Source organism: Balaenoptera acutorostrata, chromosome 15 (assembly GCF_949987535.1).
Source record: "Balaenoptera acutorostrata chromosome 15, mBalAcu1.1, whole genome shotgun sequence".
NCBI lineage: Eukaryota > Metazoa > Chordata > Mammalia > Artiodactyla > Balaenopteridae > Balaenoptera > Balaenoptera acutorostrata.
In genome coordinates, this window is record NC_080078.1 from 62,867,971 (window position 1) to 62,882,401 (window position 14,431).

The 14,431-nt window shown below is 53.0% G+C and overlaps 2 protein-coding genes across 4 annotated transcripts in view; one reads left to right on the forward strand and one right to left on the reverse strand.

Moving 5' to 3' along the window:
• Positions 1-2,030: 2,030 nt before the first annotated feature.
• Positions 2,031-11,481, reverse strand: DUSP15 (dual specificity phosphatase 15). 2 transcript variants are annotated; one of them, XM_007193305.2, is made up of 7 exons: positions 11,041-11,481; positions 10,306-10,339; positions 8,301-8,383; positions 6,195-6,244; positions 5,133-5,207; positions 3,808-3,979; positions 2,040-2,973 (listed from the first exon to the last, which is right to left on the reverse strand). In XM_007193305.2, the coding sequence occupies exons 1-7, from the start codon at positions 11,059-11,061 to the stop codon at positions 2,701-2,703; spliced, it is 708 nt and encodes a 235-aa protein (XP_007193367.1). In that variant the 5' UTR covers positions 11,062-11,481; the 3' UTR covers positions 2,040-2,700. The 2 variants fall into 2 exon arrangements, with proteins under 2 accessions (XP_057385346.1, XP_007193367.1); XM_057529363.1 differs by lacking the exons at positions 6,195-6,244; positions 10,306-10,339; positions 11,041-11,481 and having other exon boundaries at positions 2,031-2,973; positions 8,301-8,357.
• A 159-nt stretch (positions 11,482-11,640) lies between these two features.
• The window catches only part of TTLL9 (tubulin tyrosine ligase like 9), a 68,281-nt gene continuing 65,490 nt past the window's right edge, over positions 11,641-14,431 (forward strand). Inside the window, exon 1 of one of the 2 annotated variants that reach the window (XM_057529361.1) lies at positions 11,641-11,724. The gene's annotated coding sequence lies outside the window, so the exon portion shown is untranslated. The remainder of the gene's footprint in view (positions 11,725-14,431) is intronic. The other variant, XM_028169328.2, reaches the window with a different exon arrangement.

A 14,431-nucleotide genomic window follows, 5' to 3' on the forward strand; every position in this document is an offset into this window, starting at 1 on the left:
CACCCAGCTCTGACACTTCTACAGTCACAGCCAGGATTCAAACTCAGAGCTGTAGGGCTTTGATGGGGCACAAAAAAGTTCATTATGATTAAATACAAGAGTATGGGACTTCCCTGGTGGTGCAGTGGTTAAGAATCCGCCTGCCAATGCAGGGGACACGGGTTCGATCCCTGGTCCAGGAAGATCCCACATGTCACGGAGCAACTAAGCCCATGCGCCACAACTACTGAGCCTACGTGCCACAACTACTGAAGCCCGTGCGCCTAGAGCCTGTGCTCCGCAACAAGAGAAGCCACTGCAATGAGAAACCCGCGCACCACAACGAAGAATAGCCTCCGCTCGCCACAACTAGAGAAACCCTGTGTGCAGCAGCGAAGATCGAACGCAACCAAAAATAAAATTAAAAATTAAAAAATAAAATAAAAAAATAAATACAAGAGTAATAATTACATCTAAGCAGGAGTCTTGATTGTGTCAGGCAATCTCTTCATTTTTTTCTGGGGGGGGTAGGCAGAGTCATAGTAATGACAAGGATGGGGTCCGCAGCCAGACAGTCCACAGCCATTCAAATCCCAGCCCCACCACTTGCTAGCTGACCAGCTACTTACTTCACAGGGCTGCCTGGGGATTCATTGAGATGCAGATAAAGTGTTTGGCACATTGCCTGGCCCATAGTGAGTGCTCAATAAATGAGCGGTATTATTGCTGTTATTGAGCCAGAGTGTGGCAAAAGCAGCAATGGAAGGGGGCGGGGAGCATCATGAAGGACCTGGAACATCAGATCAAGGGGTTTTGTTTGTCCTAGAGATGATAGGAATGGAGTTTTTTTGTGTTTTTTTTGGCTGAGTCCGGTCTTCGTTGCCGCACATGGGCTTTCTCTAGTTGCTGCGAGTGGGGGCTACTCTTCGTTGTGGTGTGTGGGCTTCTCACTAAGGTGGATTCTCTGTTGCAGAGCACGGGCTCTAGGCGCGGGGGCTTCAGTAGTTTTGGCGTGTGGCTTAGTTGCTCCGCGGCATGTGGGATCTTCCCAGACCAGGGATCAAACCTGTGTCCACTGGCAGGCGGATTCTTAACCACTGTGCCACCAGGGAAGCCCCCCATTTTTAAAAAAAATTATTTAATTAATTTATTTGGTTTCACTGGGTCTTAGTTGCAGCAGGTGGGCTCCTTAGTTGAGGCATTTGAACTCTTAGTTGTGGCATGCATGTGGGATCTAGTTCCCCCACCAGGGATGGAACCTGGGCCCCTTGCATTGGGAGCGCAGAATCTTAACTACTGCGCCACCAGGAAAGTCCCCCGGACATATTTTTTCTTTTGTTTATCCGTTTATCTAGTGTCTTTCCCACTAGAATGTCAGCAACACCAGGGCAGAGGTTTGCTCACTGCTGTGTCTTCAGTGCCCAGTACAATGCCTGGCATACAGTAGGTACTCAATGAACTCATGTTGCATGAATGCAGAGGAGGAGGTTGGGTAGCAGGTGAAGGTTATTTCATCCATCCTCCCACCCCCAATACTGGAATCTGGGCCTTCCCCACAGCCCTGGACGCAGTGCTTGGTGCATAATAAGAACCCCCATACAGGTGTTTATTAGATTATAGAGATTTCAGATCTCTCTTAACTCTAAGTTAATTTTAGTTTAGGAAAAATCAGCTCGGGTGACCCCTGTTCATCCTCAGAGTCAGTTTTCTGCTTTATTGGGCTGCCCTGAGGCCCTCCCTCCACAGTGGCTCCCCTGGCCTTTAACCTCTAGGTGGGGAGGGCCATTCCCACTAGCTGGGGGTGGATCCTCCTTGCCAATAACCTTCAAGACCAGAAGGAGCTGCTTCTTAACAACCATCATGGGACACAGACTGTCTAGGTTCAAACCCAGCCTCCCCTCTAGCTGTGTGTCCTTGGGCAAGCTGCCTGACAACTCTGAGCCTCGGTTTCCTCCCCGAGGAGTAAGTGAACTCATTCAAGTAAAAAGTCAGGCATGAGGCAGGTACTACTACTATACCTTTACTAGCTAAGATTTGTGGATAGGGAAAGGAAGGGAGCTGGGGAGGAGGTGGGGGGGCGGTGCTCAGGGAGGACAGGAGCTCAGCCAGGGGGAAAGGGGTTCAGAGAGAAGGAGGAGCTGGCGGCCTTTTCAGGAGACCAGGGCTCCAGGGAGAGATAGGGGTGAGGGTCAGGGAAGTGGAACTCAGCCCTGCAGACTGCAGTTCACGGAGGGTGGCAGGCTCCTCAGGCCCTAGGGGATGCAAACCCCCTCCCATTCTTTTTTCCGGCAGGCTCCAGCCCCTGGCAGAGTCCTGCAGCCCTGCCTTTGCTCAATGACAGAATGACTGGGAGGCGATCAGACAGGCAGCTTCTGTGTCTCTTTAATATCCTCCAGGCCCATCCAACCACCCCACCCACCCACTCCCACTCCCACCGCCTTTAATGGGAGGGGGGGGGGGCGGGGGCACCCTCCCCCGGCCCAAGGACTAAGGCACCAGGTAGCTGCAGCAGGCCGGCCCAGACAGAGCCACACACACAGATGGAGGACACGCTGACTGCGGACACAGACAAGCAAGGCGGGAAGAGGGGCAGGGGCGGGGATCAGGCCGCCGCGGGGCTCCCACAGGCTCTGGGCCTGTCCTGAAGGCCGTGGAAGGCGCAGACAATCCCCGAAGGGGACCGGTCGAGAGGCCGAGGGGCGCCACGACGGGGCAGGATCCTCACTTGCTGCCTTTGCGGGACAGACACCGCGGGAGGCAAGAGAAAGTCTGTTTGACGCGCGCCAGCAGCGGCAGCGGCCGGTGGGCTTCCCGGGGCGACCGCGGCACCAGGCGCTGCAAGGTCCCCTCGGAGGCCGAGGAGTTGGGCGCGGGGGAAGAGGCCGCGCTCGCAGAACCCTGCCGGCAGCGCTTGCACAGCGGCAGCAGCGCGCGCACCTCCTCCTCGTCGCGGAAAGGGCTCTCCCCGAAGCGCTCCTCCAGCTGCCGGCGAAGCTGGGGTGGGGTGGAGTCGGGGTCGGTGCCGGGCCGCCGGCTCGGTCCCCTCCCCAATCCTCAGAGCTCCCGCTCTTCTTCGAGCTTCCCACACCTCGCTAAGCCCCTCCCCGTCCTGACCATCCTCTTAGCTTCCCCTCTGGGTCTCCATCCCAACTGAGCCGCCCTCCCTCTGAATCCCTCCCCTCTCCCTGAATCCCCTTCCCCTTTGACACTCCATCTTCCAGACCTACTAAAGTGACCCCCCCACCTGCACAGTGGGGACCACATTAACCCCTCCCCACACTGCCCAACAACTCTACTCATGCAGGCCCTCTTCCTTGCCTGCCTCTTTCCTAATGCAGCCTTGCAGACAAGTCTCTGGCCATCAGCCTGCCTTCCTGCACTGACTGCTTCTCTCTCTCATCTCTTGTTTGCGGGTGGGGGAGGGCGCAGCTCAGACCCCGACATCTCCATGTGCCATCTGCCCACTGGGCATAAGAGAAGGAACTGCTTTGGCCTCATCAAGGACCCAGGGGTGGAATAAGGACTGGACATTCCTCCCCAGAGGAGCCAAATGTTCAAATGCCTTCAGGTTCCAGGTAGGCAGAGCAGGCAATGCTGGAACCTAGCCAAATTGAAGGGTCCATAATCAGGCCCATGGATATTCAAATACTAAGTTAAAAAGGAAAAGAAAACACCTGGCTGTCCAACCTAGGGGCTAGGTTAGCTCAAGAGCCACGAGTTCAAGACCCCAGAAAAATCTTCTGCCAGGTCTGAAGCACAGGCTAAATTCTTTCCAATCAGTGCTCAGCTCAAGTTAGAAGAGTTTCCCACCCCTGCCCCTGCCCCTACCTTCCGGGAACTGCCCCAGCCAAACTCTTCAAGCTGCTGCCTAAAGCCTGGGTTGGGGTTGGCGATGGGCCGCGTGGCCTTGATGGCTTCAAGCACGTCCCGCCAGCTCAGTCCTGTCACAGTCATCACATATGCCGTCACGATGGTGGTGCTTCGGGAGATGCCTGCAAAGCTGGGACATCCCACCCCAAGGCTTCAGGTAAGGCCCAGTCTCCTCCGTGTCCCCCAGGCACCCCATCCCCACTTCAGCTCTCCCACCCTTGCCTCCTGAGCTCCAACCACAAGGAACTGGCCAGGACCTGTCTTCCCACATCCAGGCCTTTGTCTATGCTGTTCCCTCTGCCTGGCATTCACCCACATCAAAGGCCTGAGTGAAACATCACTTCACTCAATCATTCAGTACACGTTTCCTGATCATCTGTGATTTTTCAGGTACTGGGGATATAGTGGCGAATAAAACAGACATGGTCCCTGCCATCCTGGGGCTTACAATATGGTTGGGGGAGACAGACACTAACAAGGGAAACAATTTCAGGTGGCGATAACTGCTTTGAAGATGAGTCCAGTGGCTAGGAGATTGTATAAGAAGAGGTATTAATCTAGTGGAAGGGATGCAGAGGATTAGGGAAGGGGTTCGCAAGGAAGTGACATCAAGCTGAATCCTGAAAGACGGGTAAGGATTGTCGAGAATGTTCTGGGCAGTGTACAAAGACCATGTGGGTGGGATCCTGTTGGACTTGAAGAATGGGGAGATGGCCAGTGCAGCTGGAGCAAGGAAAGAAGGGAGAGAGGGGGAGAGACAGGCTGGAGGAGCTGTCCCTATGGCTGGGGCTCAGGCAGAGCTACCCTGAGCCAGGCGTAGTGAGAAGTTATGGAATGAATGAAATCAACAGGGTCAGGGGCCCCTGGGAAAACTCAGGGGTCCCATCTCCCAGCCTGGGGCTCCTCACTGCCCTGTACTACTGCCTCAAAGGCTAGAGGGGAGGAGAAGGAGCCGGAACTACTGGAGGATGCTGGGCTACCTGCCTGACCTCACCTATTCCTCCCAATAGCTTGCCAGGTCAACATTCTTTTTTCCCATTTTACGGATGAGAAAATTGAGTCTCAGGGAGAAATAGCTATCTGGCCACGGCCATACAGCTAGTAAGAGACAGAGCCTTGATCTGAGTCCTCCATCAGCCTGTCAGACGAATGGTGGACTGTCAGGCATTGTGACAGGCTGGAGAAGATCCATCGCAGGCTCTGCATTCCCCACAGGATGAGGGCATGTTCAGGATGGAGGACGGCCACTCACTTCCCCTCCCCCCACTCCCCTCTTAACTCACCAGTGCACAAGGCAGTTTCCCCCATTGAGGCGGCAACAGTGGATGAAGTTGATACATTCTTTGAAGTGCTTTTTGCTAGAGAAGAAAGCAATAAGGTACAGAGCACTGGGGGGGGGACAGGTCTCCTAGGAGTTGTCCCCCTCCCCATTTCTGGGATGGCAAGAGACAAAGAGCCCTGGATCCTCAGGTCAGCCAGCACGTGCAGTGACTAGGGGCCGATACTGTAGTACTGGTGGAGGTGTGTGTGAAGCAATAATGGTGGCGTTTCAGGAGGTGAGAGAGGCCAATCAATGATGGCAAATCCCACCACAGAGGCAGGAGCACCTCTCGAATGGGTCCTGTGGATCCTATTTTCATGGAGGGTTTATCTTGACCTTTCAAGGAAATGGGTGCGAGGAGTCCCACCCCTCTGGGGTCTGCAAACAGAGCACCTGGGGACAATAATGGTCAACAACAGGGTTGGGAGCAAGAGTCCCAAGGGGCAGGAGTGTCTGTCTGGGTCCCTCCCAGGCTGGGGTGTACTACTGCTAATAACATAAACAAAAATCCTGCTTTCTGAGCCCTCATTACACGCCAGGCCCTGTCCTAGATCCTCAACCTGTGCTATCTGATCTTTGACAGCCTCCTTGGTGCTGATGGCCCCAACCCCTCACACACCCATTTTCTCTCTCAGAGAGGGGAAGTGATTTGTCCAAGGTCAAACAGCAAGTAAATGGCAGAGCCTGGCCTGAACCCAGATGCCTTAACTCCAAGGCCAGGAACAGGCTAAGCCTGACCCTTTCAAATCCACTGGGGCGTCTGAGCCTGAGGGACAGGGTGTTTTCTCCATTTCATAGCCAAAGAGACTGAGCTCTGGGAGGTTAAGTCTTGGCCAGGGGCATGGGCAAGGGTGTGGCTGAGACAGAGTCCAGGTGGTCTGGGAGAACACCTGTGCTGGGGTCTCCAGGACAGCTTCGTGGCCTGAGTCCTCTCTGTCCTCCCTCAGACCACCTCCCACCCTCCCTCCTCCCACCACATGAAGCAGCTGTCTGTCCATCTGTCAGCCCGTCCAGAGGAACTTACATGGGTACCTCAGGGGCGTCGGCCACTGAGATGCGAAGGTAGGTTATGTCCTGCAAGTACAAAACACACATGGGCAGCCTGCACCCCAACCCCAGCCTGGGCCTCCCAAGTACCTCGAGACCCTAGGCTGGTTCCTGCCCCTCTCTGGGCCACTGTTATCGTCTCTGTCCAAAGAGGGTAGACACCTTCTCTGAGGACCTCCCAGGTCTGACCATCTGTGGTTCCAGAACCTCCTGAGAAGATGGTATCCTAACCCCATAGCTGACTTGGGCACAAAGACTTGCCAAAAAGGGTTCAGGGACCTTTTATTTAATAGCTGGGAAAGGGCCACTTAACTTGACTCCCCTCCATAAAAGGATTACAAAATTACACAGTAAGAAGGGCAAAGCAGATTTTATTCTCTTGAAAAGAAACAAGAACTATGAAGATTAGTTTTAGTTCATGAATTGTGGTTATAAAACTCTGTGCTAATTATTAAAATAATCAAGGAATGAATTGTCAGGAATTTCTCCAACAAACTTGCTACCACATCCTTCACTCCATGCCTAACCTTCACACAAGATCTTAAAGATGAGTCCTGCCCACATTCCAAGAATCACTTTTCTCAGGGACCTCTCTTAGTCCTTTGATATTCAAATGGCTCTTTTCAAGGGCCTGCCCCACCTCCAGCCAGTGACTAAGGGACCCCCTGGCCAGGTCCTCATCTGTTAGTGGCTTTGTGTGAGATTCCAGCCCTTCTCTATAACTCACTCTCCCCAAGGTCACATGAGCCTGCATCTTTTGCAAGGTTCGCAATTTCGCTTTGCAACACATTTGGCCTTGGATTTGCAGGGCATTATCAAACCCTGACTGGTAAATTCACTGATGGATGGGGAGGGAGAAGAGGGCAGGGCTGCCGGAGCAGGGACTCATTTTGCCAGTAGTCATTTCATTAGTAAATATAGTCATGCCTAGACAACCTTCCCCAGGCACTCTAGTGACTACATACTCCAAATACTCCGAAACAAGCCTGCCCTATAAAGCAAAATCAGACTCCATTGACCCGGAAATTTCTTTTAGTGTCTCTGTGACACTGAGAACCACAGATTATTGGAGGTAGCTCTTAGAGACTATCAAATCTGACACAAGGGGAAACTAAGGTCCAGAGAGGGCGAGGACCCTGCCCAAGGTCACACAGCAAAGCTGTGACAGAACCCAGTCTGGATCTCAGATCTCCAGAGTCCCTTCCCACCCACAATTCTCTCCGTTCGATGGGTGAGCCAGACTCTAACAGATAAAGAGGAAGGGGCTCTGTGTATTGGTTGAGAATATTATTAACTTTGTTATTATGTCAGCTATAATTTGTTGAGCGCCTATTTTGTGGCTCTCAACAACCCAGTGAGGTAGGTACTGTTATAAAATTCCCCTTTTACGGATCAGGCAACTGAGGTCTAGAGAAGTGAAGTCCTATGCCCAAGGTTACAGACAGAATGTGGTGAAGATGTGAACTCAGAGCTCCTGACTCCAGCACATGTGGTCTGGATTTCCTACTTCCCTACTCTAGGTCATAACACCCTCACCCCGTCTTTTCCAGGATTCGATAATACCAGCTCCAACCCTCCCAGTGGGGGCCGTGCTGTACAGTGTATAAAGCATCTTTACCATCTCACAGTCCCCTGGGGGCAGATAGGGCTGAGGGATCAGAGGCCCAGACAGGTGAAATCATAGCCCCAGGTCATAAGAGAGACACAGAGCCCAGAAGCATCTATGTGGAGTCATCTATTCAGTTGGACAACGGGAAGCCCCTGTGGGAGACTTTTTAAGGTTTAGTGTGAGGCCTCTGGAGTCAGATGGCCTGTGTTCAAATTCCAGCTCCTTAGCTTCCTGGATGTGTGACCTTAGGCAGGTTACTTTACCTCTCTGGTCCTCAGTTGCCAAAGAGGGAGCAAATAGGGATGCTAATGTAAAACAAGCCAGTTTTTAACCAAATGAGTTAGCACGGGTCAGGAAGGCCTAAGTGCCAGTATAGGATCTGGCACATTGTAGGTACTTGATAAATGGGTGCTGTCGGGGTCTGAAACCCCCCTTCCCACCTATGTGCAGCTCTGGGATGGGGGTAAGGCGTACCTGCAGCAGAGGCTGGGGTGACTCGTGGATGGAGATGATGTGTGTGATCTTATTCCGGCCTAGCTGATCCGTGTCTTTGGCATCTGAAAGAAACAAGGATGTTTGAGCCAATCTGGCAGGTGTGACCTATATATTCCGATGGCCAAGTGAGGCGGGAGCTCACTGCCCCACTCTCCTCCTCAGCCCGCCCTCTCCACCTTGGCCCACCCTCTGCCGGCTCCCTGCTCCTTCGCCACCTCTTGCTCCCAGCATGACAGGTCCTGCCACAACCGTAAGCTTCAGTCTCTCCACTGGGGCACCCACAGGTAAGAGCCCAGCACCTCCCCAGCCTTGCCCCTGCTGTTCTTTCCATTGCAAACACCCTTCTGTGGCATATCCTTCACCAGGCAATTCTACTTCTAGGAATCTTGACTACAGAAGGGTTAACTCACACGGAAAGCTGTGTGTAGAAGATGACTGTCAACACATCAGAAACAGTTAAAAATGGGAACTGGGCTTCCCTGGTGGTGCAGTGGTTAAGAATCCACCTGCTAATGCAGGGGACATGGGTTCGAGCCCTCGTCCGGGAAGATCCCACATGCCATGGAGCAACTAAGCCTATGTGCCACAACTACTGAGGCTGCGCTCTAGAGCCTGCGAACCACAATTACTGAGCTCGTGTGCTACAACTACTGAAGCCCACGCGCCTAGAGCCCGTGCTCCACAACAAGAGAAGCCACGGCCATGAGAAGCCTGTGCACCGCAATGAAGAGTGGCTCCCGCTCGCTGCAACTAGAGAAAAGCCTGCGCGCAGCAACGAAGACCCAATGCAGCCAAAAAAAAAAAAAAAAAAAAAGGGAAAAACCCACAAGGGGACTGGATAAATAATGGTATATTCATACTTGAATACTGTGCAGCCACTAACAAGATCTCTGTGTGCTGATGTGCAAGGAAGCCCACAATATATTATTAAATGGGAAACACAGGTTACAGAACAGCATGCAGAATAGGCCTCCATTTTTGTTTTAAATATTATATCTATATGTACAAAGATACATGAAAACAACCCAGGGATATACCTCCCACAGCTATCAGTAGCCATCTCTAGGGGCTGGATTTCCAGTGCATGCAGACCTTTTATAATCGAAGTAAATAACACTTGATCTCCACATGCCCACTTCCTCATTCACCACATTTACTGAGTGTTTACTATGTGCAGACTTCGCTGGGCATGGCATTGTGGGGTCAAGTTCATGGCTCCTGTCCTCATGGGCCTACACACTTAAAGGGGATTCAGACCTTACTTACCAAATATTCAGAAGTCGGTGTGGTGTGAGCTGCTGAGGGAGCTCCCGGGGAGGAAGGGACCAGGGTTTAGGAAAGTGGGGCCCCTAAGCGCAGAGTGGGACAGGAGTGGTTGGGGAAAGCTCTGCCCCAGGGCAGATGCCCCTCCCTCCCTAAAGCTTTCTCTGACTCCACAGATGGAAGTGACTTTTCCTGCCTTGGGTCTCCCAAGCTCCGGACCAGCCTGTCTCTTAGCCCAGGCCTGGGTCAGGCAGAGTGCTGTGGCCTTGGGACAGAGCGGGCAGTGCTCACCAGTGAAGTTTCTGACGTAGAGTCCAGTCTCTAGAGACCTCTCCTCTGAGGAGGAGGTTATGCCAGGAAGCGTTCCCAGCTTCCCAGCTAGAAGCAACACCTCCAAACAAACCTCAGCCCAGAACCTCAGGGCTGGCAAAATCCTTAGAGGCGGGGGTGGGCCTTGTGCTGTGGGAGAGGCTGAGGCTCAGAGCAGGTGCAGCCTTGCCCAGTGTCCAGTGTTCTGAGCCCTCTGTACTGGGGACACTCCTCCACCCACGTCCCCCTTAGTCTTCATGAGTTCTTTCCGCCTCCCAGCCTGGCATCGCTTCCCTGCCCCCGGCCCCATTCCTGAGCGTGTCCAGGGTGCGTGGGCCAGAGCATGAATGGTGGACACAGGCCTAGGACGGGGAGTGTGCCGTGGCCTTGGGACAGAGTGGGCAGTGCTCACCAATGAAGTTTCCGAGGTAGAGTCCAGGAAGTACCTACAGGAGAGACAGGCCGGGGTCAGCTGGTTAGGGGTGTGTGCAGCCCCTCTCAGTCCCATGAAGGGTGTCTGGCCCTCAGGACTCAGGGAGCAATCACCCCCGTCTTGTGGGCCTGGGTGCTCTATGAGTGAGGTCTGGGGAGGGCAGCAGGGGGGCATCAAGGGAGGCCAGCTTGGGTAGGGGGAGAGGAAAGAGGAGGGAGGGGCACAAAGACCTAGGGAAAGAGGGTGGGAGGAGCAAAGGGGAGGGGGGCAAAGGGAGAGGTGGACTTGCTAAGGTGGGTGGTGGGGGATCCTGAGAAGGAGGAGGTGGGAAGGCAGAGACAGAAGGGGGTCGTGCAGAGGCCTTGGGGTGGGGGATGGGGAAGGATAGAGAAACAGCGTTAGAGAGAGTCCAGGGAGACAGAGACACATGGAGACAGAGAAAGGGACTCAGGAAGAGATAGAGCCTGGGGGTGACAGAGAGCCACAGAAAGACACAGCAAGAAATACAGAGTCACAGAAACAGGCAGAGACAGAGACACAGAGAGGCAGAGTCAGAGAGAGATACCGCCCCAGAGAGACAGAGACGTAAGATCTCAGAGTCCCAGGGAGACAGAGAAATAGACACACAGACCGCCAGAGCCAGAAGGTCAGAGGCGGGCGCCCGGCAGGCGCTGGGGGCGGCCAGGTGCGGGCTGCGCCATCCCGGCCCCCTACCTTGGTCATGCCATTCCCCATGATCCCGGGGGCGGGGATCCGGGCGCACCCCCAGCTCGCCACCCGCTGAGCGCAAGGGTCACAGCTGCCCTGACTGCCCGGGCCCGGCGCCTGCAGCCTGGCGGGGATCGGGGGCCCTGGCGTCCGCAGCCTGGCGGGGATCGGGGGGCCTGGCGTCCGCAGCTCGGCCCAGCCCTGCCCAGCTGCCGCCGCCGCCGCTGCCGCCGCCGCCGCCCGCCGACCCCCGGCCAGGGAGGGAAATGCTGGAGCCGCCGCTGCCGCCGCCGCCGCCGCCGCCACCGCCGCTGCAGGCTCCTCCTACCCCCTTGGTCATGTGGGCCGCCCCCCCAACCCGTGGGTCGCGGCGGGGGGTTGGACAAAGCCCCAGTGTGCCGGGCCCGGGGCCCGCGGGACAACGGCAGCTTGTTGGGGCCGCGTGGGGCCTCCACCTCCGGAGGTGGGGGCGGGGCGCTCCCCCCACCCTGGCACCGTCAGGCGCGGGAGGGGCGGGGGCGGAGAGAGCCCCCAGCCGCGGGCTCAGAGACTCGGATCCCAGTTCCAGCTCTGCCCGGCGCTCCCTGCGGACCCTGGGGCGAAACGCCTAGCTCCTTCGGCCTCGGTTTTCTAGCAGAAACGTGATGGGGGCTGGACTTTGATCTTCAGATTCTGTTTGAGACGCGAAAAGTGGGTAATTCCTTCCGTTTGTACATCTCCCTGCCCCGCCCCCCATGCAGGCATCTTACCAGCCAACCATCCTCCTCCCCCACTCTTGCAGCCAGTCTGTCCTCCCAACCTCCACTCCATCCATTCACTGTTCCGTCTGTCTGTTCATTCATCCAGCCATCCTCCCATCTCTTCCTCCCATATACTTTGGCCTCTGAGGATAGTGCCATCTGGGTCAGCTCTGCTGGGACCAGGCATAACTCTGCTTAGGGGCCCCAATAAATCAGAGGTACATGTGAGGAGAGGGAGATGAGTGAGGGTTACGGTTACCTGGGTCCCTTGGAGTTAAGGAGACTACGACAGGATGCAGTTAGAGACAAGAGTCTCAGAAGGTGAGTCTGGAGACCAAGGTTCCAGGCCCTATTCATTCACCTCTGACCTGCTCAGTGACCCTGGGCAAATCCCCTTGGGCTCCCAGCTACCCAAACTGTATGTCTCAGTGTGCTGCTACTAGGACCAAAGCTGGAGAATGTGAAATAACTGAGAGCACACACCTCTTGTGGGACTGAAATAGAAGCAGCTGAACCAGCTTTACTCCTCTAGCCGTCACCTGCCCCCCTCCATCTGTAGTGGTGACTGTGGGAGGAATGTGGGTACAGAGAAGGACAGGGTCAGAGGAACCTGTTTGAAATGCAGTGGCTGCAGGAAAATAAAACTGTTTCTTCGGTATTTCTTTCTTCCTCAAATTCACAGTGTACATGGGGCTGCCTGTCTCAGCTCTGTGTCCAAGGTTCTCATAAAAACCAAATTATTCAACAAATACTTACTGAGTACCCACTATATGGTAGGCATTAGGGGTGTCCCTAACAGATAAGGTGGCAGTGGTTCCTACCTTTGTTGGCTAACGGTCTAGACCAGCATTGCCCAATAGGAATACAATGTGAGCCACATGGGTAATCATAAATTCTCTAGTAGCCACATTAAAAAAGTAGAAAGAAGCAGGTTGTTACTAATGGTTTTATTTGAGCCAGTATAGCCAAAATATTATCATTTCAATGTGCAGTCAATATTTAAACATTATTAATGACATATTTTACATTCTTTTAATTGTATTAAGTCTTTAAAATCCAGTGTGTATTTTACACTTAGAGCACATCTCAATTCAGATTAACCACATGTCAAATGCTTAATCGCCATATGTGGCTGGTAGCTCCATACTGGACATCAGGGCTAGGAGGGAAGGCAAACAAAATAAGCAAACAGACAAAGCACTTACAAACAGTCACAATTTTCTATGGAGGAAACAAACTGGGGGACAGGAAGAACTTCTGTAAATAGGTGACATTTGGATAAGACCTGACGTGTAAGAAGGACACAGCTGTTTAAAGAGTGGAGAGATTTCCAGCAGAAGGAACAGCACAAGCAAAGGCCCTGTGGTGGGAAAGGTTGGTCTTTGGGAAGAGCCAGTAGGACTGGAGGGGAGGAGGCCAAGGGGAGGTGGTAAGATTGAGGCTAAAGATGAGAAGAGGCCAAGCATGAAGGACCATGTATGGCCATGATTGGGGGTTTAGAGTTTCCTTCTCAGTATGATGGAAAGCCAGTAGGAAAATTTAAACAGAATGGCCATGTCATCTGATTTACATGGATCACATTGGCCCCTAACTGGAGTATAGATTAGAGAGGCAAAGGAGGGAGGCTTTGAGGAGAGATGGTGAGAGATGGCAAGAGATGAGGTGCCCTGGGACAAAGAGGGAGTGGAGAGGCTGGAAAGAAGGGGAGAGATGCAGCATGTATTAATATTTTGGCAGCATAACCGACTTGTAGATAGATTATATGTGGGGAAAAGGAAGGAATTCTAGGATGACTCCCAGTTTTCCTGCCTTGAAAATCGCTATCTGTGCCTCAGAAGTAAAAGCAGGGTTATTAATCCGTTCAACAAATAATTATTGGGGCCCAGGTTATACATGAATTATTGCACCAAAGATGTACTGTCTGACTTGAGTTTTCCAGAAGGCCCCACCCTATGGATGGCATAAAGAAATGCCGAAAAGGCGGCCTGAAGACCAGCTCCTCATCATGACCCTGGCCTTAGCAGCTCCGTGAACCTGGGCAGGTGACCGAATGCCCCGGGTCTGTTTCCTCATCCATCTGGGGACAATTACCACATAGCCCTTTGTACCTCTACTGATTGTTGGGGGAATAATCAAAGCACAGGTAGGAAAGAACTCTTATCAGGTTAAAAACCCTGGAAAAAAATGTAGTTATTAGATTTAACACATTTAATATCTATATACTGTTCAGCCTTTGAAAGTGTTAGTTGTTACAAAGCCCAATTTGCCTTAAATGAGTCACGGGAAGTGACAGTTTTTTAAAACCAGTAATATGAAGATGCTAAAATGCAGTTCTCACCTTGTGTTTCCTTGCTTAAAACCATTCAGTGGTTCACCATGGTAGGCAAATTAATGGTCTCCCCAAAGATGTCCATTCTCTAATTCCTGGAAATTGGGAACGTGTTATTTTACATGGCAAGAGGAAATTAAGGCCGCAGATGGAATTGAAGTTGCTAATCAGCTGACCGTGAGTTGGGGAGATTATCCTGGATTGTTTGGGAAGGTCCAGTGTAATCACAAGAATCCTTATAAGTGAAAGAGGAAGGCAGGAGTATAAGAGTCAGAGGGGATGTGATGACAGCAGCAGAGGTCACAGTGCTTTGATTTCTGGCTTCGAA

What these genes read in the sequence shown, in the direction of transcription:
- DUSP15 (XM_007193305.2), bottom strand. Translation starts at nt 11,061, where the DNA reads ATGGGGAATGGCATGACCAAG. An exon ending in GGAAACTGCCTTGTGCACTG is followed by an intron (nt 3,980 to 5,132) that starts GTGAGTTAAGAG and finishes GGGATGTCCCAG; the next exon opens with CTTTGCAGGCATCTCCCGAA. An exon ending in GCTGGGGCAGTTCCCGGAAG is followed by an intron (nt 2,974 to 3,807) that starts GTAGGGGCAGGG and finishes ACCCCACCCCAG; the next exon opens with CTTCGCCGGCAGCTGGAGGA.